The 26,031-nt window shown below is 41.8% G+C and overlaps 2 protein-coding genes across 13 annotated transcripts in view; both read right to left on the reverse strand.

Moving 5' to 3' along the window:
• Positions 1 to 610: 610 nt before the first annotated feature.
• MELTF (melanotransferrin) lies at positions 611 to 19,738 on the reverse strand. Its single transcript, XM_058844454.1, has 15 exons — positions 19,460 to 19,738; positions 16,798 to 16,952; positions 13,081 to 13,180; positions 11,572 to 11,754; positions 11,104 to 11,260; positions 10,389 to 10,456; positions 9,514 to 9,701; positions 9,151 to 9,331; positions 8,096 to 8,247; positions 7,590 to 7,686; positions 6,558 to 6,752; positions 5,275 to 5,431; positions 3,085 to 3,152; positions 2,794 to 2,981; positions 611 to 1,960 (listed from the first exon to the last, which is right to left on the reverse strand). The coding sequence occupies exons 1-15, from the start codon at positions 19,503 to 19,505 to the stop codon at positions 1,682 to 1,684; spliced, it is 2,214 nt and encodes a 737-aa protein (XP_058700437.1). The 5' UTR covers positions 19,506 to 19,738; the 3' UTR covers positions 611 to 1,681.
• Positions 19,739 to 22,247: 2,509 nt separating this feature from the next.
• Positions 22,248 to 26,031, reverse strand: part of DLG1 (discs large MAGUK scaffold protein 1) — a 149,528-nt gene continuing 145,744 nt past the window's right edge. For all 12 annotated transcript variants that reach the window (XM_058843757.1, XM_058843763.1, XM_058843756.1 and 9 more), the window contains one exon: positions 22,248 to 23,984. In XM_058843757.1, the coding sequence (XP_058699740.1) occupies positions 23,878 to 23,984 (107 nt within the window). In that variant the 3' untranslated portion in view covers positions 22,248 to 23,877. The remainder of the gene's footprint in view (positions 23,985 to 26,031) is intronic.

The following is a 26,031-nucleotide window of genomic DNA, read 5'->3' on the forward strand; positions in this document are numbered from 1 at the left end:
GGAGAAAAGCCCGACGCGCACCAGGTTTCAGCCTCCTGACAGGGAGTTGTAGAGCGGGAAAAGGTCACCCTGGAGTCTCCTCCAGGCCAAACACCCCCAGCCCCCTCAGCCGCTCCTCATGGGACTTGTGCTCCAGACCCTTCTGTGGGTACATCCCAGCACTTCAGTGTCCTTCCTGAGGGGCCCAGAAGTGGACACAGCACTCAAGGCGTGGCCTCACCAGTGCCAAGTGCAGGGGACAATCACTGCCCTGATCCTGCTGGCCACACTATTCCTGATACAGGCCAGACAGGCTGCTACTGGCCCTCCTGGCCACCTGGGTGCATGCCAGATCCTCTTCAGCTGCTGTTTCATAATTGACCAAAAGCACAAGGAGAAGAAACACAGGAGAGGCCACAGCTGGGCACAGCTTGGCAGTAGTCAAGGGTTTGAGGGCTGGGCACGGCGTCACTGCTCCCTGCACAGCCACACTCACCCCATTGAGCACAGCCGGTGGGATCACTCTGTGTCCTGCTCCAGCGATTGGCAGCAACAGAACAGTGGGCAGCAAAAGGGAAAAGCAAATAAATGTTCATGTCCCAGAAAAGCAGTAGTTTAGCTACCAGGCTGGTTACAGTGTGATTACTTCTCATGTTTATTTGTTATTTTCACTTATTTACATGATTACTATCTGGCTTTACCAGGTTTTTATTACACCAAATATCTGTTCATCCCAGGATCATGAGGTGGTCCCTACAGTCAGGAGGACAGTGCCTGCCAGCAGCACAGCAATATCTGTGGTTAGTGCAGCTATGGATAAAAATAAAACCTGAATGCTACAGCCAGTAGAAATGGCTATTCAGAAATAAGGACTTTGTTTCATCTACAGCAAATACAAGTTTCACGCACAAGGCACTCAGGATTGCCCCATATAGAAGGAGGACAGTCATGACGTTCTTGATGAAGGCTGCATCAAACTGAAGATCACAGGACATCTCTGGCCAGCCATGAGAACACTGGGTGTGGAAAGTCAATAAGTTCAGTGGATGCTCACATTTGGCTTTGTTCTTTTCTCAAAGGGTAGTCCCCCTTCCAGTCTCTCTGGGCTTCTTTTTCAGCCTTTGGAAATTTCCCCTACTTTCTTCTGCTGGAAGATAGACGACTTTGTCCATGGCAGAAGCTGGACTGGTCACTGTTCACAGCCTGTCCATTCTCTGTGCACTTACCTCTGTGGCAGCACAGCTCAGGAGAAACAGGGTAGGATGGGTAAAGCAGGGGTGTGGAGTCTGAACATAAGCAGCCAGGAGGCCACTAGAGAACTCACTAGACAAGAGTTTTGATATTGCCTTTCAAGAAATTCTTCTAAAGGTCAGAAACCCAGTATCCATCTAACAGTTCTTGGGAATTGTGGGTGGTTCAATATCAGCAACAATGGCAGAGATGCTCCAGTCTTAGACTGATCTTGTAAACCATGTTGATACTGTATTGCTGGTTTCTGCCCCAAATTCCACCCCATCCACACAGACAGGGGCAGCTTCCAGCCCTACCCTACTCCCTGATGAGCATGTGTTGTTGGCACTTGCCCTGCAAAGAGGCAGGAAGAGGCATTCACATGGTAGCACAGCATGTTATCCAGACAGCAGCTTTTTTGAAGAGAAGGTGGCAGGGCAGAGGTGGCCTGGAAGTTCCTACTTGGACTGTGCTAGTCCAAGCCTTGTATCTGACATAAAACAAGCAGGGGAAGGACAATAGCCATGAGTGAGTACTGTGTTATCTTTTTACCTGCCCCAGAGCACTGGGGTGTTCGCATCCCTTCAAGGGAGTCAATATATTCACTGCCCAGCCATTCTGTGTATGTTCTCCTCTCTTCTACTGGCACAATCTGAACAGCAGAATCCTTAAAAATCAAGTCTTTTCCCTGAAAAGTTGAAGAATCAAACATTTTGAATCCATTTCCATTGCTGCTATTTCCAAAGTAGACCTGAAAATAATGAAAAATTCTCAGCATTTTGCAAAATGAAGCACCACATTCCTGTCATACAACATGAAAGATGACAGGAACCATTTTGTAGATGAAAAATTTATACACAGTTGCAGAATCTCTCTTACGCGTTTGATTTTAGACGCTCCAGTAGATCAGATACAGAATTCTGCCACTGGCAATTACAAGAGCAGCATTTGTGATTTTGTGTTTTTAGTTACTATGCAGAAAAAGAGCTGTAGCTTTTAAAAAATTCTCCTGCCTCAATATTGTTATGCAATATAGGATTTGGCTGCCCAGGAGTTACAGACATGACTGAAGCCTAGCATGAAGATATTGCTCAGTCTTGATTTTGAACTAATTAACTTCAGGATGGAGAAGGAGGAACCTTGCTGTGGCAGCCAGGCACACTATGCCTGCATGGTTTACCATGTACAAGGCTGCAGCATAAACAAATCCAGCAGAGTTCTATTGCATTCCAAGGAAAATTCCAGAATGGAAAAGCGTTAGCATGTACTCTGTTTCTTGTACAACTCAAAGTAACACAGAAACAGGGGAAAGACATGGGAAAACACCTTAGGCTTCAAGGAAATTACTGCTGCAACCAGTGGCTGGGCAAAAAGTTGAAATCTCTTGTGCACCAGGGTGGTTTTACTGGGTGAGTTACATGGGTTGTACTTTACCTTCTCTGTCACACTCCCAACAGGGCTGTGCACTGTGCACATGCTGCCAGTGCCATGAGGCAGGACACAGCAGTATGGTCCTGTTGTCTTTATTCTTGGACTGTGTAAAACTACATATAACTTCCCCAAAAATAAATGGATTATTAGTACCTGGGCTCTGTCCAGTAGTCCATATAGAGCAAAAACATTGACATCTGGGTGAACCATAACAGCCTGAGCTGGCACCTGAGCCAGGTGACAATTGGCAAACTGGGTGACTTCAGCACGGGCACCATTTGGACACAGTAACTGGAAATCACTGGACTTCAACTTTTGGGCCCAACTAGCAGTGTTTCTACCTGAAAAAAAAAAAAAAGAAACTGGTCATTGTCAAGCAATGAATGCTTTAGAACAAGAAAAAAATAATTGAATTATGATAAAGAGACATGTAAAACTAAGTACCATCTGTGTTCTCAAACACTGTTGAGTGCTTCACAAAGGCCACATCCCCAGAATCCTCTACCAGGCACCTGAAGAAGTCAAAGATAAAAGTGCTTTCAATTCAAAGCATCTTTATGTGAACCATATTTTTTTAATAAATCATAGGTTTAGAATGCAGTTTTTTTACAATCATTCCTGCAAACAAATGTACTGGACTCAAAGTTAGTAAGAAAAAACAGAGAAATTTAGCATCTTGGGTGGAAAGAAAAGCAACAAAATACAAAAAAAAATTCTGAATTAAAATTTCAAAAGTAGACTAGAATAGAAAAATATTATTAAATTCATGTGAAAAACAACAAAAAAGACCAGTATTAGATGACTAAAGAAATAGAAGATCTATTATGTGGTATTCAGTGCAGCAATTTGCAGCCCTCTACATTGGAGATCTCTAGTTAATCTAATTTCTAATTTCTAAGGGTATTGTTCCAGAAATAAGTCCAGTTTCTTCTAATTTTCTGAAGCAGAAATAACCCAACATACTAAGGGACCCTAAAGCCACTTGCTCTCCTATGTAGCTTATTCTACAAGTGTTTTCAAGAAGCATTTCCTAAAACAAAATAATAAAACCAATGAAATAGATGGAAAGCTGTAACTGTGCCTAGATTATGCAGTAAAAAATACAAGGGAAAGTTATTACTGGTAACAATTACCGAAAATACATATATTCAATTGCACCTAGTTTAACAACAACAGTTCTAATCAAAGGTGCTAAGTCATGATGTGGCTGATACTGTCACACAGAGAACAAGGACTCAGTGGGGCTCTTTAGTGCATTTTCCCATCAGAAAAAGCTTTCCTGATAGATTTTTCACTACTCTGTGCAGTTTAATTTGCCCCAGGCAATGGGATATACACAAACTGAATGGCATCTCACACCTCTATCAAATTAGTCTGAAGTCAGCCAGTGTTGAAGAAATCTAGAAATCTGAATTTTAAGTCCATCTCAATCACATTCTTTCAGAAGGGTTCACCTAAGTGTCACAGATAGCCCTACCTCTACCTTGTCGAAGACTGCAATCCTCCATTTTTTCACCTAAATTCTACTCTTTTAAATACTTAAAACTTCTCACATTCACTCAATGAATTAAGCACCTTCCCTTTTTTTTTAAAAAAAAAGTGCTCTCCACATGTTTGACTGTATGGGCACTATTATCAAATGTACAATCTTAGAATTATGAGCAAGGCTCATGCAGACTGCAACAGCATTTGTTGCTCATTCATCTGGTGATTGGGAGCTGGCTCTATTAATCCATGAAGTACAGCAGAGGATCTGGAGTTTGGCTGCAAGGCATGTACCCAGCTGAGCAGCTGGACTCAACTAAATAGATTTGCAAAAAGCAGTTATCCAAACCTAACACTTCCTTATTTACCAGGCAGCTGCTGTTGAAGTCTCCTGCCCTGAAGGAAAAAGGCGGCTTTCTGCCAGCTCTTATGTGCACCATTACCTTCCAAGGTGAAGGTCAGGAAAAGGAAGTGCTCATTCCATATCTAAGAGTTTCACAGATTTTGGGTATGGCCTCATCTGTATATGTACACTGTTGCACAAAGTATTTGTTCCATTTTATATTATTTTCCCTGCTCTATTTTTAACATACTTCATTTTGAAGAGGATTTGGTAATTAAATATTGGCCATAGCTATTTGTGCTGTACAGAAATTGACCTTCAGCTACAGCCAGCAATGAATCAGTCGTGAAGACACACTCCAGGCTCTCTGTCACAAGCCTGTCACTCTCTGCAGGGACTTACAGCAACCAGATCTCAGCTACTGGGTGCCTGCTTCCCTGCTGGAGCTCCCTGTGGATGACCTGCCCATCCAGAGTGGCAGACTCCCTGTCCCACTAGATTAAAGCAAGACTGGAGGCCAACAACAATCTGCTTGGTCCTCACAAGGTGGGTACTCTGTGCACATAGGGGCTGGGTTGTTGGCCACCAAGCTGTCTGCAGGGAAGCTGGCAAAGGCTGTGACGTGAGCCAGAGTAATGCCTTACACCATACCTGCTCTGGTGAGGACATCTGGGGACACATTTCCCACCTCATTTATGGCACCTGCTGCAGCAACAATAACCTGTCTGCTGACTGGGAGGGAAACCAGGTGCTCCTTGCATTTTGGCAGGCTGACACAGTAAATCACAACCGTAGGTATCAGTTACCTGAAGGCTCCACTGTAGCTGTAATAACGTTCTTGGCTACTTGCACTGCATTTGTTGTTTCCACTCTCATCTCCAATACAGAGCTGACAGAGCTTTGCTGGGTAATTGTCCTGCTCAGCTGAGGGCACACAGCTGGCAGAGAAAAACTCGCTCACAGCTGAGGAAAGACATAACCAATATAAGGAATGAAAAGCTCTTCACAAAAAAAAAGGCAAATACAACATCATGAAGTTATAACCGATGCAGGTTTCAGTAGAACACTAGAAACACGAGTTACAGCTGCCTTACTGGAATTCACAAACTAGACCTTCTAAAATATTTTCAGAGCACTATTTAGCTGACTGCGTAATGAAACCAAAGAGCTTTCTGGGAGATAGATAAGAAGTAGACAAGCAAAATTAGAATCTGGAGTTCCATGTTCATAAATCCTTTTCATATTGTGCTATACTGTTTCATTATCTAATGCAGTTTGAAAGTAAATGCAATAAAATCCTGGACAGGTGGATAGGCATGAATCATCAGTGCTTAGGATAATGGGGTGTGCTGGGGGAGCAGTCAGAGAAGTGAAAGTTATCCTCTGACAGCTGTGGCAAGCTCTGAGCTTTTCTAGACATTTCTAGAGGAAATACAGTGGAAGGACAGTAGGATGCTCAGAGGGCTGAAGCACAGCTTGCACTTACCAGGCTGAGAGCTGGACTTGGTTAGCCTGGAGATAAGACAACTAACAGCGTACTGCTATCTTAATCTACCTAGTGGGTTTTTCAGGAACACAGAACCAGATCTGACAGACCCAGACAGTGGGATGCAGAGTGAAAGGATGAGAAGCAACAGACCAAAGAGAAGGAAAATTCTGATTAGATATAAGAAAAGAGATACTTTGTATCCAGGATGGTCAAGTAGTTGGACAGGGTCCAGAGAGGTTGTGTGTCATGTCTGTCCTAGGATTTACCCAAAACCTGCCTGGACACAGGCCTGAGCAATATGAACTACTAGACCTTTAAGCAGTCAGTTGGACTAGACAACCTCAAACTGTCCCTTCCAAACTAAATGAGCCAATTATTTTGTGATAAAGGAAAGGAATACTTTCATGTTAGATGTAACATTCTCAGACCCCTCCACTAGTCCACACTGTTAAAATTTCAAATCATTGTATTAAAAACACAATATGCCTTCACAAACAGATATGATTAATATAGAGCTATGAAATACCAAAATCACTTCCCTAATTAAAGTTTATCATTAGACTACTACTATCTTTTTGATATGTAATACTCTTGTCTTACCTTGAGGAATATTACAGTCTCTGTTCTTAATAATTCCCCTCTTAATTAGTATACCAATGGGAATATTCCATCCAGCATTTCTCCCCAATCCTGTGTGGCAGGACTTCTTCCCTCTCAGGTCACTGATGGTGAATGCATTGGACGGATTTCGTTTCACTAACACCACAGCATAGTATGCATTGCTGCTGTCATTAGCTTGTGAAATAAAAAACACAACACATTACAGCTTCCTTTATGCATTCCTACAGCTTAGTGATCATCTCTGCATCCATTACACTTGTGTGGTGGCAACTTCAATTGCACCAACAATCTGCTAGTCAGGCAGCATGGATGTACATGGAATTACTCTTCTACTGCCACACACTGCTGCATTCACCTCTGGTCTGTAAGCTGGTACTGCTACACACCTGAGCTGAATAATCTACAGACAAGATGATGAAAGTGTTCTTGTTCCCCACAGCTCTTATAAGTACATCCCTCTGAAAAACAATGTTTGAGGCATGAGTAACTCAGCAAATCTGCTTCAAAAAGTTATTTTTATGTGAAAACATCTAACCTGCATTAAAATTTCTGAGTTTTTCAGCAATTTAAACTCTGCTTTAGTGACACTGTAGACACAAGCCCTCTTTTAATCAGTGACTCTGAAGCAGCCACATTGACAGGAAGAATTTGATTCTAACTAGAATCTACTGTGCAATTTCTGTATTTTTGCTTCTCTTAAAAAACATTTTGACCCTGTGAATACTAATTTTTTCCACTGATTTTTTTTTTTTTTCCAGAATTCAAAAAACAAATGAGATACAAGACTCAAAATTGCCAAAGACTCAGCCTGGTCCTGCAGCAGGACAGATGAAAGTAGCTTCACTGTAGAAGCTCATCTCATGTCCTCCTCTATCCATGAAGGTAAAAATTCTTATTTCCTTTGAAAACAGCTTTCCCAGCTGGCCTGGGGACAAAGGACTGTGCTTTTAGTGCTGTTTTCAAACAACCTGGAAAAATGAAGTAAATATTTATGTTTCTGTATCTTCTTACCAGAGTAACTTTCTCCAGCAGCTGGTACAAGGCCGTATGTCTTCCCAGCTGTGTAAATATCAGCTCCACCTAGAACAACAGCATCACTTTCCCTTTTCTGAAAAATAAAATATAGGATTTCTGTGAAAAATCCCAGCACATACTTTCCCTGCTACAATGATGACACCTTTATGGTCATACCTGTGGCACCTTGAAGGGCAAGGCTTACAGCAAAAGAGCATCACACTGCTAAAGAAAACCTCTCAAACGTGCATAAAGCATCATCAGTGAAACAGGGACAGGAGATTGCATACACAGGTTTGAGTTAGATAGGAAATAGTGCCCTCATCACAGCCAAAGATGAGCAGGGTTCAGGCTCATCCAGACCATCTGAGCTACAGACCATCTCCTTGAAATCCAGTGTTCCTACTTGTCATCAAAGTGAGTGCACATACCTAACCCCACCTACCCAGCAGAGAGCAGCTTCTCTTCATTTGGTTTATGGCACAAGGATTGTAGCAGCCTACCTGGATCAGCTCCATGCACTCTTCCTTTGTCTTGGCTGAAATACACTGAATTGCTGGTTTCAAATTCTTTTTTCTAAAGGCAACAGCCATTTCACCACATTTCCAAATCTCCTCAGTGGATACAACGCACCAGTTGAGGCTTTCTGGCATTGCTGCACAAAATTGAAAAGCAAATGCTACATTCACTTTCGTTGCAATAGACAATGAGAATTCACACTGCCCATTGTCACATCTGTCCCATACATTTATTGAAAATGTTTGCTTCTGTGTTGCTCCCCATCCCTCCAGCTCAGATTCACACCTAACCAGGAACCAGGGCACTCCCTGATGAGCAATTATGTCCACACTGCAAAACTCTCCACAGCAAAGGAACAACAATTCCTACAATTACTGACCATTAAGCCCAGCTATAATATGTTAGTTGAATGCAGCAAAAAGCCACCCTGAAGACAAGCTTCCTCACATCTGGCAGTCACAGAGCAACGCCCAGAAGAGACAAATCAGGAAGGTGAGGGGCTTTGCCACAGTACAGATCAAATCTGGGAGCCCCAGTTGCCAGGATTTTGAAGCTTCTTAAGGCAAAGATTCTTGCAACATGTGTTTCTGACTTTCCCATAATGTGCATCAAGTAATTTCTACTTTCTTCTGATAGCAGAAAAGATCACAATGCTTCAATAAAGAGCAACTGAGGGTTTCCTACAGCTTATGGAGGAAATCCTTTGCTAGGAATCCATTCATCCAATTTTATAGACTACCTGGGGATTTGTGCAGCAACATATTATTATTTCCCCTTGTCAGCAGGCAAGAAATGAAGTACCAGGGAGCAGATTAATGACTCTCATACACCAAGAAAGGGTAGAAAGTGCCTGCATCTTACAACAAAGTTGGCCAATTTGCACAGGAAAATGTTTTGCAATACAGTATTGTTTCCAGGTCAAAAAGTGACCTCTGCCCATGCTCAAAGATCAGACTGACATTTTGCCATAACACTCCAAGAGTGAGAAGAAAATAAAGCAGAATCAAGATGATCTGTGTTATCAGCTATCTTTACTTACTGTTGGGGTTGCAGCTCAGAGCTTGAATGGCACGAAGATACTCATCACCGAGCCATGCCTGGTAATTCTGAGCTGTGATTGCAACAAGCTCTGTGGTGGCATCTCGGAACAGAAGATTTTGGGCACCGTAGACTGCAGAGTCAAACATCTGAAACTTGGCGCCCACCCCATTAAATCTTTGCTGTAATGTTAAAGAAGAAAGAAGCACCTGTCACACATTGCTCTATCTGGGATGTGTGACACCCCATACCCCTTCAAACCCCGCAGAGCCGAAGGTGCTCGGATATCCTGTTTTCAGTTTGACTAGACAGCTGGGAGAACCCTTCTAAAACATAAAGGAGCAATGAAGAAATGGCCTCCTACTTGTCCCTGGTTTAGGAGCTGGAAGAGAACTGTCCCGTCTGTGTCAGGCCGCACAACCACGGCCTGAGCGGGGACTCGGGCCAGGTGGCAGCTTCTCCACTCTGTGACATCGGCTCTTCTGCCATCACGGCACAGCAGCTGGAAGTCCTGGGAGCGGAGCCGCCGGGCCCAGGAAGAAAGGCTTCTCCCTGCAATCAGACAGGATGTGCTTAAGGAACAGACATCAGGTGGGGCTGATGCTTCTGGCTCCAAGCCTGCTCTATGCCTCACTTGCACATGGGGAGCAGAACACACATCTCCTGAGCATCTCTATTTCTGACTGCACAGCATATCCTGTACATCTTTGTGGTCCTTCAGTCCTGTAACATTTGTGAGTCTGGACTGTGCTGTACTGGGGTCTGCAGCAATATCAAGAGCATTCCTAGTATAGCATCACCTGCAGCATTTTTTGGTTTTTTTTTTCCCTGGGTCAGGAAGGTCCATTATATTAAAGCAATGTTATGCTCAAGGTAGTTTTCTCATAGTGCCAGATAGGGCAGGTTAACTCTCTCCTAGTCTCCACTGAATCCCTTGGCAGACTGGAGCAACGTAACAGCCCAGGTCTATATAAAAAGAGTTTTCTGCTGTTCAAGGTGTCCTCTTTCCAGGACTAGCTTAAGATTACACCTTTCACCTTATGCAGAGACTGTCAAGCATTTTAAAAAATCTGTATCTCCTGGCACACACCTCAGAGGTACATCTGTTTTCACTATTACAGCATTTTTTTGCTGATTCCTCAATTCAAAATACATCAAAGATTTGATATTATACTGTCATTACAAATACCGTATTTCAGACCTTGTAGCCCTTATTCAAGAAGCTTCAGAATTACTCACCATCTGTATATTCAGACACTGTGCTGTGCTTCACAAAAGCGACCTCTCCAGCATTTTCAGCCAAACACCTAATAAACATAAATCCAACCACAAAGATGCATCATAAAACCCCTGTGCTCTGGCCACTGCTGGCTGACAGCCCGAGGGCTCTGTGCTCCGTTCCATCAGCCACAGACACTGACCTATTTCCTTGTGCTGAGAGTTTTGCTCAAGGCAGAGACTAGCGGCTGTTAGAGCATGAAGTAAACTGTCATTGTCATTTGGTGAGTATGAACAACATGTTCAGTGCTGCCTGGGACGAACACTGTGACCTTCTTTGTCCAGCACAGCTCTGTGTCTAAGACAGTCACACAATCCTTTGGGGAATACGCAGGGAGGAGCAAGTGTTTCTCATAAGCAAATTCTGCCCTTGTTAATGCCATGACTTGGGGACTGGGAGCTGCAACACAGCACACAGATGGGAAGGAGGAAAATATATGTTCTAAATATCCATTTGGTTTTAATATTCAGGTATTAATACCTGAAATAGTGGGTTAAGAATTACTTTTGATCAGTCAGGTTAAAAGCATGGCTATCCTAACAAAACTATAAATTTTCTAACCAGATCAACTGGAAGCTCTGTAGCTTCAGTTTTCTGTCAGTGGTCAGTGAGGCCTGAACACGGTGACTATGAAGAGGGTACAGAAGTAAAAAAATTGACAGACATTATTTTTACCTGAAAGCCCCACTGTAGTCATAGTATTGCTCTTGCGAATTCCGTTCACATTTGTTCTGTCCTTCTGAGTCCCCTTTGCAGAGCTGACAGAGGGATTTGGGATAGTTCACACCATTTGCTCCAGGAATACAACTTGCATTGAAATACTCACTTACAGCTAAATGCAAAATTAGAATGAGGCATTTTTAGCAATGAATAAACAAGATCAATTTCATTTTAACACATCCACACAGTACATCTCTAAAAAGACCCATAAGGCACAAGCTATTTTCTTCTTAAAAGACAGTTTCCAAGTTTAAAAAAAATCACATCCCTGCATCTTCATCAGACCCACATTATGATCATACAAGGAGCATCAAAGTCAAAGAACAAAATAGCAGCTGAGTCACACATTTCTATGCAAACACAGAGGGTCCCAAGACCATTGGGAGAGCATTGCAGAAGAGATCTTTGCCCTGTAACTCTTGCCTTTTGGAAGGTCACATCCCATTGCTGCCAGGTGCCCAGTGTCAGTGAGGTAACCCACTGGCACATCCCAGCCCGCAGTCCTGTTGATGCCGGTGTGACAGGAGCGCACACCCTTCAGGCTGTTGATGGTGATGTTGGAGCTCTTCTTTACCACAGCCACAGCATAATAAGCAGTTCCAATCTCTGCAGCACAGGAAGAAAGAGGAGCAACCTAAGTAGCCCCAAAGCAGCACTACAGTGACATACACTGAATTTTGGACTCTTGTGCCTGCCCTACCGACAGGGCAGTCACTGTGTTCACATCCTTGCTGACTGTGAATCAGTGTATCCCATAATTTTTGCAATGTAAATTGTCTTAGTCCACAGGCAATCTGGTCTAACTTTGGAGGTCACTATCTTTGAAAGTGAGGTTCCTTTTAGGGAGAAGTTTTCTATGACACTAAATATATTTGGATTGAATTGAAACCAATATAATTTACTCCCCAGTTGATCTTAATTTTCAGAGCCAACTGATGTCTCTGATTTCATTCTCTTTGTTTTACAGTTTAATATAACTCAGTGTCAAGATCTGAGGGTTTAAAGTGATCATAAGGTCATTCAATCTGACTTTATTTAGATCAGAAATCATTAAATTTCTTCCACTTTTCTCTGATATAAGCTCATAACCTGACTAATGGAGGTAGTCAGCCTCTGGATCCTGAGGCCCATTTGGTTTTGAGAAGCCAAAGTACAGCTCCCTCCCCAGAGTCATGATGTGTTTAATGGGCTGGGGGGCTGCTGCAGATGATCCAAGATCCCATGGACTGACCCCAGCAGCCACTTCTGAGGATGCCTTTGGCCAGGTAACACTAAGGCCCAGCTACAAAACAAATTCAGCTCCATCTCACAAGAGAGTGATGGGACATCACTGCCAGCAAACTGCTTCCAGGGCTCTCCCTTCCCTTGCATCTTAGGGAGGGCATCATCCAGCTCTGAACTACACAAACATGTTGATACTGAGCCCTTACTCAGGGTCACAAGTCACCACTGAATTATTGTCTCTGCCTTGAAAGGAGCTCAAAGCTTAAGGTCACCCAGACAAGAAGCAGAATATAGTACTTCCTTTCTTCCAGCAGGTAAATCATTAGTAAAAACAAAATCTAATTATTCTAATGTATAGGACTGAGAGACAAACCTAGTGATTTATGCTTAGCAATTCAATAATCTGAAAAATATGGAATAGGGAACACAGAAAGCAGACAGGCAGTAAAAGAACAAATAAAAATAACCCAAAAAATGTATTACAGGAACAGCTGCTCTGACCCAAATGCTTCAGGACAGACTCAGCCACTGCTCTGTGTCTCCTGTTTCCCCAAAGAGTCTGTTACAGGCAGGAGCAACCAAGAGGGAACCTGACCACTACCCACTGTTTAGAGTCTTCAAGAAGACTCCAAATAAAATGCAAACAGTAAATATAAGCTTTTTCTTATGCATTTTAAGTAATCTAAAAGGTATTTAGTCAGAATATACCTTGATCATATACTTCCCCAACCACAGGTTTCAGACCATGCTCCCTTCCAGCCTGGAAAATCAAACGGCCATCCAGGGTCACTGCATCTGCCAAGTCATCCTGTGCAGACACAAGGGCAGAATACAGGTTAAAGCTTTAATTACCAGTAGTTATCAACAACCTGAGTACCCATGCATTTAGAAGAGGCCCTTAGTTAATATGCATTTGTGTTTTCTATTTTCCAGTTATTTTAAGGGCACACAAATTTCTGAACAACTCTTACCAAGAGAGATTTTAGACCTTCAAAACTGCCTTCCTTGTAAAAGTAATGTGGAAACCAGCCCTGCCCAATGACGGCTTCACTAATCTTAATAGTTCAAAGGAACCTTAGAAATTGATGCTGCAACTCTCTGCAGAATCTTAAAGCCCAGCAATCTGAAGTTTCACTCATGTCTGTAGCTAGTCCCCCAAAGCTTGAAGATTTAAATGAAGTAGATACATTTTTAAATGATACACAGACAGTTCAAATAATACTGTTTGGGGCTACAAAATCTGAATGCCAAAGTGCACTCCAAAGCACCCTGAAAACCTGCTGCCTTATAGCTCAGCACAATCCAGACATGCATTTTGTGAGCGGGGGAGCAGGTGGCAGTGGGTTCCTGAGAAGGAGGAAGGTATCTAAAAAGACTGTTCCAACTGGAGAATACAAATCTGAGGTATCCACTTTGTGGAAGGTGTCCAACACCACCACATATTTTCTGGTGACTATAACACCAAGCTTGCTGGGATCCTTCTACAGCAGCAGGATTGCTCTGGATAGCACAGGAGGGGGTTCCCCCAGCAGCAAGGCCAGGAGAACTGCTGTACACACCCCTGGCAGCAGAATCAGCTCCCACTGTGTACCGAACCTATGGGAGCCAGGAGAGGGCTTTTCATACAGAGATACCGCCGAGAAAAAAAAATCAGCACTGTGACATTTTGCGTTTCTAAGCTGATTCCAATTTCTTATCAGTTTGCTTAACCTCTGGTTTGGCCCTGGAGGGGGTCATTTAGTTTCTTCATCCCTTGGGAGCTTGCAAAGCACTGGTCAGGGCAGGGCTGGGACTGCCTAGCACACCACAGCAACTTCCCACAGGCTGAACCACATAAAAGAGCTTGAAGGTTTTTTAAGGGATCATGTGAGAGCACAGGTAATATGTCAATGTTGACATCTAAACCAGATTTGAAGCTGACATGTAGTTTGAAATATTTCACTTGTTTGGCTTGAAGGAGAAAAAAGATGGTTTTCATTAATTAGCTGAAACAACAGATGTCCTGAGAATTGCTTCTTATGAATGAGCTGAACAAATCCAAGGGAACCTGTAGTGGACTTGGGGCTGGGAGATATTTGCATCTTAAAGAACAGACACAATCTTTCTGCATAACAAGATGTGATATTCCACTGGTGAGGGCCGGAGCACAGGACAGTGTAGGAATCAAATACAACCTGTAGCTTAAGAGGAGACAGGGAGAGGAGAGGAGGTGGGAGTTAGAAGGCTCTAACCCTCAGAGAGAATAAAGTGAGCTTCTAGAATTGGTGAACGGAAAGTAGAGCAGATAAAATGGAAAGGGGTGGCCACAGAAACCATGAGGTACATTACACGGCCAGACTTTCATAGAAAACAGCACTTTTCTGACTGAAAAGCTGAACCTTTGAACTCTGTTCAGACTCAGCGCCTCTGATAAATAGCTGTTGTAAAAATAGCACAAGACAAAAAAGGTCTGTTGTTGTATTTAACATGAATTAGTTTTCAGGCTACAGATCTCTCCTTTAAATAACACACAATTGTTGCTGAGGTGACATATCAACAGTAGTGTGGACATTTTATTTTTTTTTCCCAGCAAGCATTTGCCAATAAATTTAGCAAAAGCATGGGACTCACCTACAGTTTTTTAGTATACATGTGATGGTAATACTCTCTTCATAATTTTCAGAGGAAGTTTATTTCTGTGTGCCACAACATTTGAGAATTTCCTACATAAGCATTTTAAAGGCCTGCTGAAAATCAGCTCTGGTCACATTAAATATTGTCATGTTCCCTAGTTAAATATTTAGGTCTTTCTTAATTTTTACACACCTTCAATCAAAAAGGTTTTTCCTTTATCCATGTGCTAACACATTCACAGGTCTAAGTCCAAGTTAAACAGTGTTACAAAACAGCATCTGCCTCTTCAGCCACTATGTCTTGCTCCCTTCTTGGCCTCAAAGATCAGAGTTCAGTGCAGATGCCAACTCAGAGGTTCTACACAGTCCTACACAGAGTAAGCCAGCTTGAATATTTAGTAGATTATTAGCACAAGGGGGAAGAAAACAAAGGAGATCTAAAGGTCAAAGTCTTCTCTGAAGCCTTACAGTGAAAATTCATTTGATCAGAAAGCAACTTATTCATGCTGTCTGCCTGCCTGCTATTTCCAATGGCTTGCAAATGCAATTCTGTGAGCTCTGTATTTCAGAAGCACACCCTCATCAGCCCTTTATATAATCTGCATTGCAGAGTCTAACAGGTCCCTCTGTGTAATGCAGCAATCAGCCAAGTGGTTTGGGGAAGATCTGACATTAGAATGTCCTGTCTAACCCCAAGGTAAGATCCACATCTGTATCGGTATCTGCTCTCAGCATTCTTCAATACAGTCTTGACACCCTTGCTCAAGAACAGTATTTATCAAAAGGCAATGAGGTAGTCTTAGGAGTCAGACAACCATTCTACTTCATTGACAAAAATTACAAGATATCAGTTTGTGAAATCTGTTTTTTTTTTCTCAACACACAATCATCTGTCTCATCTCCCTTCAAGCTATTCTTTCAGATCTCCTTTCCTTGCTCTGAACCTCTTGTCCTTGACAGGCTGCATCTCCAGAAAAACCTGGTTCTTGGGCAGATCTACAAAGAACATTATTTATTAACACAGCCAGCAGTCTTCCCTTCCCCCACACTCTGCCAGTGATGACAACCATGATTACCTGCCTCCACACTTCTTCCAACATCCACTTTTTAGCTCCTACCTCCTCCAAAAGAGGTAATTATTTTGCATACATCATTTTGTAAATTCCCATGTTCACAGTCTTTAAAACCTTCCCAGAAGCACGCTCTTTTTGGAAGCTGAGCAGACTCTGGGCAGCTGAATTAATACAGCTTAATACAGAGGTTTGCCCTTTTCTCACCCCACTTGCTGCTTTGCCTCTCTTGTACCCAGTACTGGGAGATTTGATTTGATTACAGTCAGCTCATCTGTTTATACAGCAATTTCCATAACATGAGCCTGAAATGGAAGTTTGATCCAGATTTTATTGAAATACTACTTAGAGGCTAAGCAGCACAACTTTAACTACGGTCTGCATCTTGTAGCTCCATCCCTTCTTAAATATCTGCTAAATAAATCTGACACAATTCCCGAATCAAAGATTACTATTTGGGTGGAAATGTTTAAGACCTTAGCTGTGTTCCTTATGACTGGCCATATGTGAGCAGCCAAACAGATGACACGGGGCCATTCTGCCGTTCAAGTTCATATGTATACTTCTGGGCCTTTTTTAAAAAAGATATGCCTTGATTTGTCAGAGCCACAAATGCCAGGAATCAGAGGGTCAGCTGCCTGGATGGCCACACACTCACCACAGAACTGTGCACCTTGCCAGGGGATTACTATTAGGCACATGGAGAAATTAAACTAATGACACTGGTGTGACTCCCAGCTCACCTTGATCATCTGGGTACAGTTAGCAGCTGATCCCCCTGCTGCACACTCCAGAGGGGGAAGGATGCCAGCCTCACTAAAGGCCTTGCTCATGCCATTACACTTGGAAAGTTCTTGCTCAGACACTGTGCACCACCGGATACGCTCCAGGGCGAGAGCTGCAAACACAATACCAAGAGAAAATATTGCAAAACACATCAGAGCTTTTGTAACAGAACTTACTGTTTAGAGAAAACTTTCATTCTGCTTCTCCCCCCAAACAGAAAAAAATCAGGGCTCACTTCACTGTGAGTCCTTAGAAAGGATGCCCACTTTCATTCCAATTCACATGAATACTGAAGTTTTTTTGGACTGACCACAAGATCACACTCAGATACTGAAATCCGATGGCATTTGTTTCTGACATAAGAAATACAGCCACCATGGAATATGTCAGGGAATCCAGACTCTTCTAAACACCTTGCAAAATACATCATCTTAATCAAATTAAAAGCATGCAAAATTATTATTTAAATTATATGCTACAAAACCAAAGAGACTGTCCAAAGACAAATCTTGTCTTGAGTATTGCTGGTTAGTATCTGGAGTCATGAACCAGCCCTTATTGGTCTGAATTAAAAAAGCAACCTTAGGTGCTCAAAAGCCTTGCCACTAGGCTTATTATGAAAACTAGAAAAGTAAACTTGGCTCTTCAAAACAGTCTTTCATAAGAGATCATAACCACAGTCAGGAAAAGGGGAGGGCAGTGCCATGAATGAAAAGACTCAAGTTGAGTAGTGGAGATTTCCATCAATTAGCAAAGAAAGGTGCCTTTCAGTGGCCCCAAACGTCACCCTCCTAAGTGCCAAAGCTGCAAACACTTGGTTGTTTTGTAGGGAGATGTCATCGTGCGCAGACAGTGCGGTGAAATGGAAACGCAAGCGTGGGTTACGCTGACAAACAGGCACGGTCATCTTCCTAAGCAGGGACAAAACATTCCACTGCTTGTCTACAATTTCCATTTTTAAGCTGGAGTGTGCTGTAAACCATTTATCATGTGGTTTTCTAAGACCTCTAACTGGCCCTCTACTTCCCCCCCAGTGCCATGCAGCTGAGATGCCACATGTGACTGTGCAAGTTAAAAATGACTCCGCCGGTGCCTGATAGTGCTCCGTGCACATCTTCTGACTTAGTGGCTGCAGACTAAACAAGCCTGTTGATGCCAAAAGATCCAATATTGAAACAGTGGGTTTGGCTTGCTGCTCCTCTGTGACACAGAGCCAACTCTACTGCTGTCAACAAATATTAAGTCAGACTTGGAAAGCTTACAGGAAGCTTTCATGGCAGCATATGCCAGTAGAGGGAGAAACAACTGCCCACCTCTGAGTTGCAGGAATTCTAAGAACCAAGAGGGTTGGGAGAAAGGCACAACAGGTTGTGGCAAAAATGCACCTCACAGAAACTTAATGTTTGTACTACTGCATCTGTCAGGCTGAAATTTTCACCATTAATTCCTTGGGACTGGAAGAAAAATCCCGTTTTTTATTTTGGGGTTTACCTTTTATAAACATAAGCAAATAGAAATTAAACTTGGGAGTCAGCATCTCAGTGTGTATATATGGCAAGTGCCATTTTTCAGCCTCAGCATTCTGATTTTAGATATAGACATACAGGGGGTAAAGCATGAACTGCATGAAAAAATCATTAGGTGTACACCTGAAACAAAGTTCATTTAGCTCTGTATTTTAGCCAAAATAGTGAAACAGCATGAATCTGTTGGTTTTTCCCTCACTCATCAAAACCAAGTCTTTATTGGTCCCTTTCCAAATTGCTGAATTTTGTTGTTAGAGCAAAGTCAGATCTGGGCATTATCCTGGCTCCTTCCTTACAAGGTAGCCCATCTGAAATGGGCCTGAGCACAGACAAGGACTGCAGTTAGCTTCTCTCCCTGCTGCCAGGGAAAAACAGCTTAAAACATCAGGTTAGCGTCTGAACCCAAGGTTACTCTCAATTTTGGCCCTTCTTTATATCAGTAGATAGATATATAAAGCTTGAAATGGCAGAAGCTGGCAACTTCCATTTGAAATATGGTCAGAGTCCTAACACCCTAAACTATCACTAACATCCCAATAACTCCTTAAAGTAATGGCACCACAGTGTGTAACATTAAATGGCTATTTATACAGCTACTACTACAGTATCAAGGACTTTCATCAGAAAAAAAATGGGGGAAAAAAAGAAAATAATTTACTAGGACCATTTATTTTCTGAAGCACTGAAGAGTGCTTCAGAAACAGCACCTACACCTCTGGTGAAATTAAAAGCACTCACCAATACAATTTGGGAGTGACAGGAGAAAGCAAACATGTTGCATAGAGTATGAGAAATGAAATACAGCAATTATATCTATTTTTACAAATTAAGTGTCATAAAACTGTTCACTGTTGTGAAAAACAGACACAACTGAACCAGAAATTGATTCAGTGCTGAGGAAATACAGCATTTGACACCAATGAGTTAAGATACATACCTGGTGTTCAATACAGCCTTTTCTACTGCTTTTCTATTACCTCATTCTGTTTATTTTCCTGGCAATATGAGCTCTGAAGTGGCTCTCATTTCCTTCTGCTCTCTCATATCACACAGAGTTCCCATGCCACAGCAAAAGTTTTTGGAGGACACTTACCAGCATGAAAGAAGAGAAGGCAGAAAACATTTCTGGAGCTCTTCATGGTGAAAATGTTGGAATCTGATTTTTTTTCGACCTTCAGAACTCCCAGAGATCAAGGTCCCTGCAAGAGTGCTCTCTCCAGCCTGGTCTTAGGTGAAAAACAGTTGCATTCAATTGCCGAGGAACGTTTTTCAGCAATCTACCCTGCTTACCTCGGCACACGCCACCTCATGACTACTGCAAAAGAAAGTGTGTCTCTCTTCACTCTGCCTCTACACTTGGAAAAAAACATCAGACCTGGAAATTGCAAAATATCTGAGGCACCAATGAGGTCGCTACTGCCTTGGCACCACCCACAGACTTCATTCAACAAACTGCTACACACGGGCACACAAGGGTGGGGCAGGGCTGTGGAACCACATCCTCACTCTCAGATCTATGTATTCCCCATATGGGGCTCAGGAAGCAGAAGGAGATTCAAGGTAAGCAGTTTATCTGGTAGAGTGGATAGTCACTTGATGCCACATTCTCAGCATTGTCACAAATTGCATAAAGCCATCATCAGAAGCCCAGGCTCTTCCAACAGTAAAGTCTGTACACTCTACAGGTGGTACAGCACATGCTAAGTGCACGTTTCCTGAAATTTAATAGCAATTGCTATAAAAGAGCTATATCATTCTGACTTATTTTAAGATTTAAAAGAAGGCCCAGGAAGGATTCTCTCCCAGAAAGAATCAAAACTGCTGACAGGAGCTCTGTTAAAAGCTGCTGTGAATTTTAGTGTAACTTTCACAGAGCAACCCTCATTTGTGCTGGGCTTTTATTCATTTCTTATTAGTCAATGAACTGCAGCTGCCTGTAACACTTTGTTTAGATAAAAGCCATTGAGTCCTGCTCAGAAACAGAAGGGCTGTGTTGTGTGAGTCCTCACACCCAGAGAGCATGAGCCACACAGCATTGTGCATCCCCCAAGAGCCTGTAGGGCCGGGAGTGCGGCAGGATGCCTCCAGCACTCATCAGCTGCCTCACTGCCGTTTGGCAGGATGATAGCTCTAACCCTGACTAGCACCTGTAAGGCAACAGCTGAGTCAATTAATTGCTATTTCAGGTTTAGAATTACAGAAAATAGGGAATGATCCCTCTGTATCTTCTTCCCCAAAAAAACTTTATGGCTGAACTCTGATTCTTGGCTCCCTAAACCATTAGAATTAATTGCCCCTTTGTTGTCTTAGGTGTTAAAGAATAACCTGGCATCGCTGGAGTATTTCCAAGTGTTTTCAAGGACCCACTGCTAAGATCCTTCCTGTGCCCCTCCTACTGGCTAGATTAACATCTGAAGCCCTCTCTCCCTCATGTTTGCAGAAGGGCTTACATTCATATACAGATGACAAGACTGACAGTCCTAGCACCAGTTGCTTCAGAAGGCAGAGGAGCAGCCTTTTGGTACAGATCTATTCCAAACACAACACCCTCTAAACAATCACACAAGCAGAGTTTGTGAGAATTTAGATAATTTTCCTATTTCATTCTTATCTCTATGAGTGTCTGTGCTTTAAGGAAATATTAAATTTCTTAACCTAGTTTTCAGCACAATTTAGCAAAAATGCCAACAAGGAAATAATATAACTTACAATAATAATAGAGGGTAACAAGTACTTTATAAAGCATGTGTCTGTATAGCAATTACAAATAGTTGGGTTCTTAGGCAAGAAGAAACCCACAATGCCTTCACTGGGCCAGCAAGAGTGGTAATGCATCAGTACGATGCCATTTGGATTTCCTAATTACTCTAGTTGTTAAATTAGAAGTCTTTAGCAAAGTACATGTATTGTAAAACGTAATTCTAAAATACAGAAAAGTGTACCCAAGAATCAAAGATATATCAGCACCTGATGCTGGAAAAATGAGACACAGAGAAACACTAAGTAATGTAAAACCCTGCCAATTACACAAAATAAGACAACAAGGAGCATCAGGGCTCTCAGAATCAACTTTTCTGCCAGTGCTCAAAGGTAACATGGGAAACAAACAAAATTAAAAATGCAAAGCAAATACTCCAGAGTCCTTTGGGTTTTCTTGATCTTGACTTGTTTTCACTCCTGCATGACAACTGTGCAAGGTAACTGCTGTGTGAGTGGAGTGTTTGGTGATACCTGGCTACTATACAACAAGTGCCTGGGGGCAAAGTTCAGTGACTCAGACACTCCAACATATGAAAGAGCAATTCCTCACAGACCTACTCAGCTGAACAGGGCTCTTTCTGACAAGTTAAAAAAAGAGGTAAAAAGAAGTGTATACAATACAGAGATCTCAGATGTGTTTGGAGATCTGATAGAAAATCATATCCTTCTATTTTTTTTAGAGTTGCTCTTTTAAGATGTTTCACAAGACACCTCAAACAGTCCCTTTCAAAGAGGGAGAAAACAGTATATTTCTAGCTGCCTTAAAAATTTATGACATTATTTATCAAAAGCTGCATCAATCCAGTACACCATGCACTTTCAAGGGCAGGAATTCTCAGAAAGGCAGCACACATGATTTCCCAGATCTTGAAAACCAGAAACTCTTTTGAGGCATGCACCAGCAACCTTAAATTCCTCTAAGTGGCATTAACATCCCATGTAACAACAGCAATAATTGTGTCACAAGTTTAAACCTGCTTTTAATGCAGCAACTTCAGTAGCCCCAATGTGGCCACCAGTGTTTCTCTAACACCTGATTTTCATTTACAGTCTCAGTCAATTATTTTAAAGTGCTACAACAGCTGTATTTATCATAATTAAAAACACACTTGACAAATATATTGTACAATAAAGTTTATTAGCTGTTCTCCTCTTTCTAACAAATGGAATGGATAATTGTGTTGATAATTCTTTACAAACCAAAGCTGATTTGGCTGTGTGACTGCCCCATGACTGCTGTAAGTACATCCCTCTCAAAAACAATCAGTTGCAAACAAGCAATGGCAGGTACCAAATAATACGGGAATTAGAGAATTTCGTTATTGAAGATTTTGGTACAACGTATTCATAACATTCAGCACAGAAGTTTGTGCATTGCAAATGGAAGATCTTGTGCCTGTGCAATCCAAGACGAACACATACAGAAAAAAAAATATATTGTTGACTCCGAATTCTCCCTTTGGTTAAGACATGCATATTACAAAGGGGACAGGGGAAGACAAACATCCAGAATTGCGTAGAAAAGAGGAGAACCTGCATGTGTTTTTTTCTTGTACTAATATTCCCTGGACTTCATGCCCAGCCATCACAGCCCATTTGATTTTTCCATGATTAAGGAAGGTAAATTCTAATTTGGTTTCTTATTTTTATTCAAAACAAAAAGCTAGGAGTAGGTGGTAAAAGAAAAATATATATTTTTTATATATATATTTATACGTGTGCGCAACTATGTAAAGAAAATAATTCCCATAGTTACAGAGTTTAGTTAAAGAAAGTTTAATATATATATATTTATTATAACAAAATAGGCAGTTATTGTGGGTAAAATATTCATTAAAATCTGACCCCTAAGAACACACACATTTTTAGGCTATGAATCATTCTCTCACTGCCCTAATGACCATCTCTGCAGCTGTTTTCTGAATTACTGCCAATGGAAATTTGGCATTCCTCTGAAAAATACAAGGTTTCCTAGCACCTAAACATATTTTTAGGCTCAAAAAGTGTGATGACCATTATCTATAAAGAATTTCTGTAACACACTATAAATAGTGTTTCATGAGGAAGATTAAAAACATTACACATCTTTGTCCCTAGCAATTTTATTGGCAAAAAATGAAAAAATAGATTATAAGAATATCCGTATGAAATTATGAAAATGAGTATCCCTTTAGGAGTAGTAATGGGACTTAATGAAAATGCTAACTCAAAATTGGAAAGTTTCTTTCTAACTGCCTGGAAAGAAAAAAAGATACCGTGACAATAGGACTGAACTCAGAAAATAAAACCTGAAATTGATTGCCCTGACCAAACCATGCTATTAAAGTTAAGCGTGCAAAGTTACTCATAATTTACAACTTCCTTGAATACAACTTTTCTTTCAATTGTTATGAAATTTTAAAAGAATGTCTATAAAGCTTTTTTTTTTGAAAAATCTTTGAATGTTACTTTCCCTTAAACATTAAGGAATTTTTACCAAGCAATTCCCTCCCACCCCCACCCTAAACTAATAGCTGGTCAGGCCATTCCACTGTTATGGTTGAAAAATGGCAAACCAACAACACACAATAATACAAATTATTTAAACTAAGAGAGACATCAAATGTAAAGCATTATGGGAACTGCAGAATGTGATGGTTAGGGTATGAACCACGCTGGAAAGAACTAGAGGCAGGCTCCACTGGAAGGGCTTAAGAGTCGTCAGATGTCGTAGGTGATGTCAGTTAGAAAATGAAAAATAAAAATCTGTTTTCATAATTTTTCCTTTGCTGGAACCCAGATGTAAGGACCAGACTGTTCCTCTATGATCTGTTTCACTTGGTTGTAGATTTCTTCCAGAGTGTCTCCCTGGACAATAGCTGCAAAACAAAATGTGGCAATCAGCAATCATCCCTCCTCATTCCGTGCAGAAACCAGGCTGCTCCACACAAAGCTGCTCCTTCTCCTCAGAGTGGCAGGAGGATTTGTGATTGCTGAAGGAACAGACACCTGTGTACACCCCTGGTTTCTGTGCTGCTACTGCAGGACACACAAAGCACTTCCTTGGGAGCAGGAAGTGGCTTCCACTGTCCTACCAAGTATTTACATACAACTGATGAGTTTTTTAACCTTTTCCTAGCCACATGTTCCAATTTGCCTGAGTCAATTCACATCCTCCAGTATTCTTTTTGGCCCAACTTTCATTTGTGTTTCCAGCACAAAGCAAGACAGGGCTGTGTCCTCACAGGCTGGTGAACTCCTCAGCTTGATCCTGAAGCTGCACAGCAAGGCTGGCTGACCTTGACAGGTTACCTAGCTCTACCTTTGCTTTTGGCTAAAAACTCATGGAGGTTTTGTCCAGACAACAGATTCAAGTTTTATAGACAAGAGGCTTCCTTATACAGTTAAAAGTGCAATTGATACTCATTCCTATCATGTTAGCTGAGGTATTTTTGCCAAGGCTAGAAATTAATTAGAAATGAGCCAATATGGATGTGTTCTGACATATCAGAATAAAGTATGGTCTGGTGAAAATGAAGATGAAGTTTGAGCTGTTCTTACCAACACTTCAGCCTGGAAGAGCAATCACTGAGACAGCAACTTCTTTTTAATTAGTGTCACAATCTCAGTGTCAATAATCCAAGAAGTAAAATTTAGCATGAAAGACAGTTTTGGGGGCAGGTCAGACTCACTCTTCTGTGCATTAATAGAGTACTGCTACTTCTGGGCTTGGCTTTTATGCAAATTAGTTCCCTTTTATTCCTACCATTCCATTCTTATCTCTTAAAACCCTTCTCCCCATCTGCAGCCCAAAGCTGCACTGTCTGTGGAAGGAGGCTGCTCCATTGTTATAGGCCAGGTATAATGTTCACAGCACAAAAGTGCATAAGAAAGAATTAGAAATGTCTTTGCAAGGCAAATAGGCCATGAGCTTCAGCATCTTCTCTCCAGCTAAGTTAAACCACACCTCTTCCAAACCTCAGTAACCTCAAAGCTGAAGAAGGATGTGCTTTTCATGTGCTTCAGTGTAAAGTTAAAGTCTGTGGAAGCAGAACCTGCTGATGAAGTTGGTTTCAGTTACCACACATGATGTGGTATTTTCCAACAGAGTAGAGAGCACTCACACTTTCTGTTTTACCACCTAACTCACATGGGTGGCAGCCTCCAAACTCTAACTGGGATCTGTAATGGCTTCAAGTATCTTAAACAGATTCAGAAAAGAATTTCTGGCTTGAATGAGATTATCAAGGAGAGAAGTCTGACCATTTTCCTTTGTCAACAAGTCTTATACTCTGGAAAAAAATCATGGACCTAAACACTTGAGTGCTCACAAAGTCTTTTACGTTTTTGAAACATCATAATTTATGTCCCTTAATTTCTTGGGAAAGTGTCCTATGTAATGCCCTGAGACAGCCTGCGGGAATACCAGCTCCTAACTAATAATTGATAATGATTAAAATAAACTCATTCATTTTCTGAACAACAAACTGGACACATTTGTAAGCCTTTTGGTAAGGGATTTATAATAGGAGGAATTTTCAAGATATGTTGACAGTCCCATGACTTCCTGGGTGCAGACAAGATAGAGAGCTATAGGAAGAGTAAGGTCCAGTCTTGGGATAAACTGAAAACTGTGCAGCACAAAATGCAGGGAACAAGGCAGCAGGAAGACTGGGCAGGGAATTTACTGGTTCCTCTATCTTCCTCCTCTGTGAAGGCACCATGCCATCCTGTGCCTCTGCCCAGCTGGAGCAGACGGCTGCATCCACAGCTCTACCCTCATAAATATGGGAGAAGAACTGGGCAAAAGTCATGTCATAGAAAACAAGTGAATGGGGCAGCAAACACAGAAACACTGCAAAAGGGAAAGGAGCAATTGTCTGTCAGGTTAGGAATAGGGTGGGTTCAATTCCAAGCTCCTGAAGG

This window comes from Poecile atricapillus, chromosome 8 (assembly GCF_030490865.1).
Source record: "Poecile atricapillus isolate bPoeAtr1 chromosome 8, bPoeAtr1.hap1, whole genome shotgun sequence".
Taxonomy (NCBI): Eukaryota; Metazoa; Chordata; class Aves; order Passeriformes; family Paridae; genus Poecile; species Poecile atricapillus.

Coding starts and splice junctions, on each gene's coding strand:
- MELTF (XM_058844454.1), bottom strand. CDS start 19,505: ATGAAGAGCTCCAGAAATGTTTTCTGCCTTCTCTTCTTTCATGCTG. Junction 10,457..11,103: donor GACTACAGTGGGGCTTTCAG/GTAAAAATAATG, acceptor TATGTTTATTAG/GTGTTTGGCTGAAAATGCTG. Junction 8,248..9,150: donor TCTGAGCTGCAACCCCAACA/GTAAGTAAAGAT, acceptor AATTTTGTGCAG/CAATGCCAGAAAGCCTCAAC.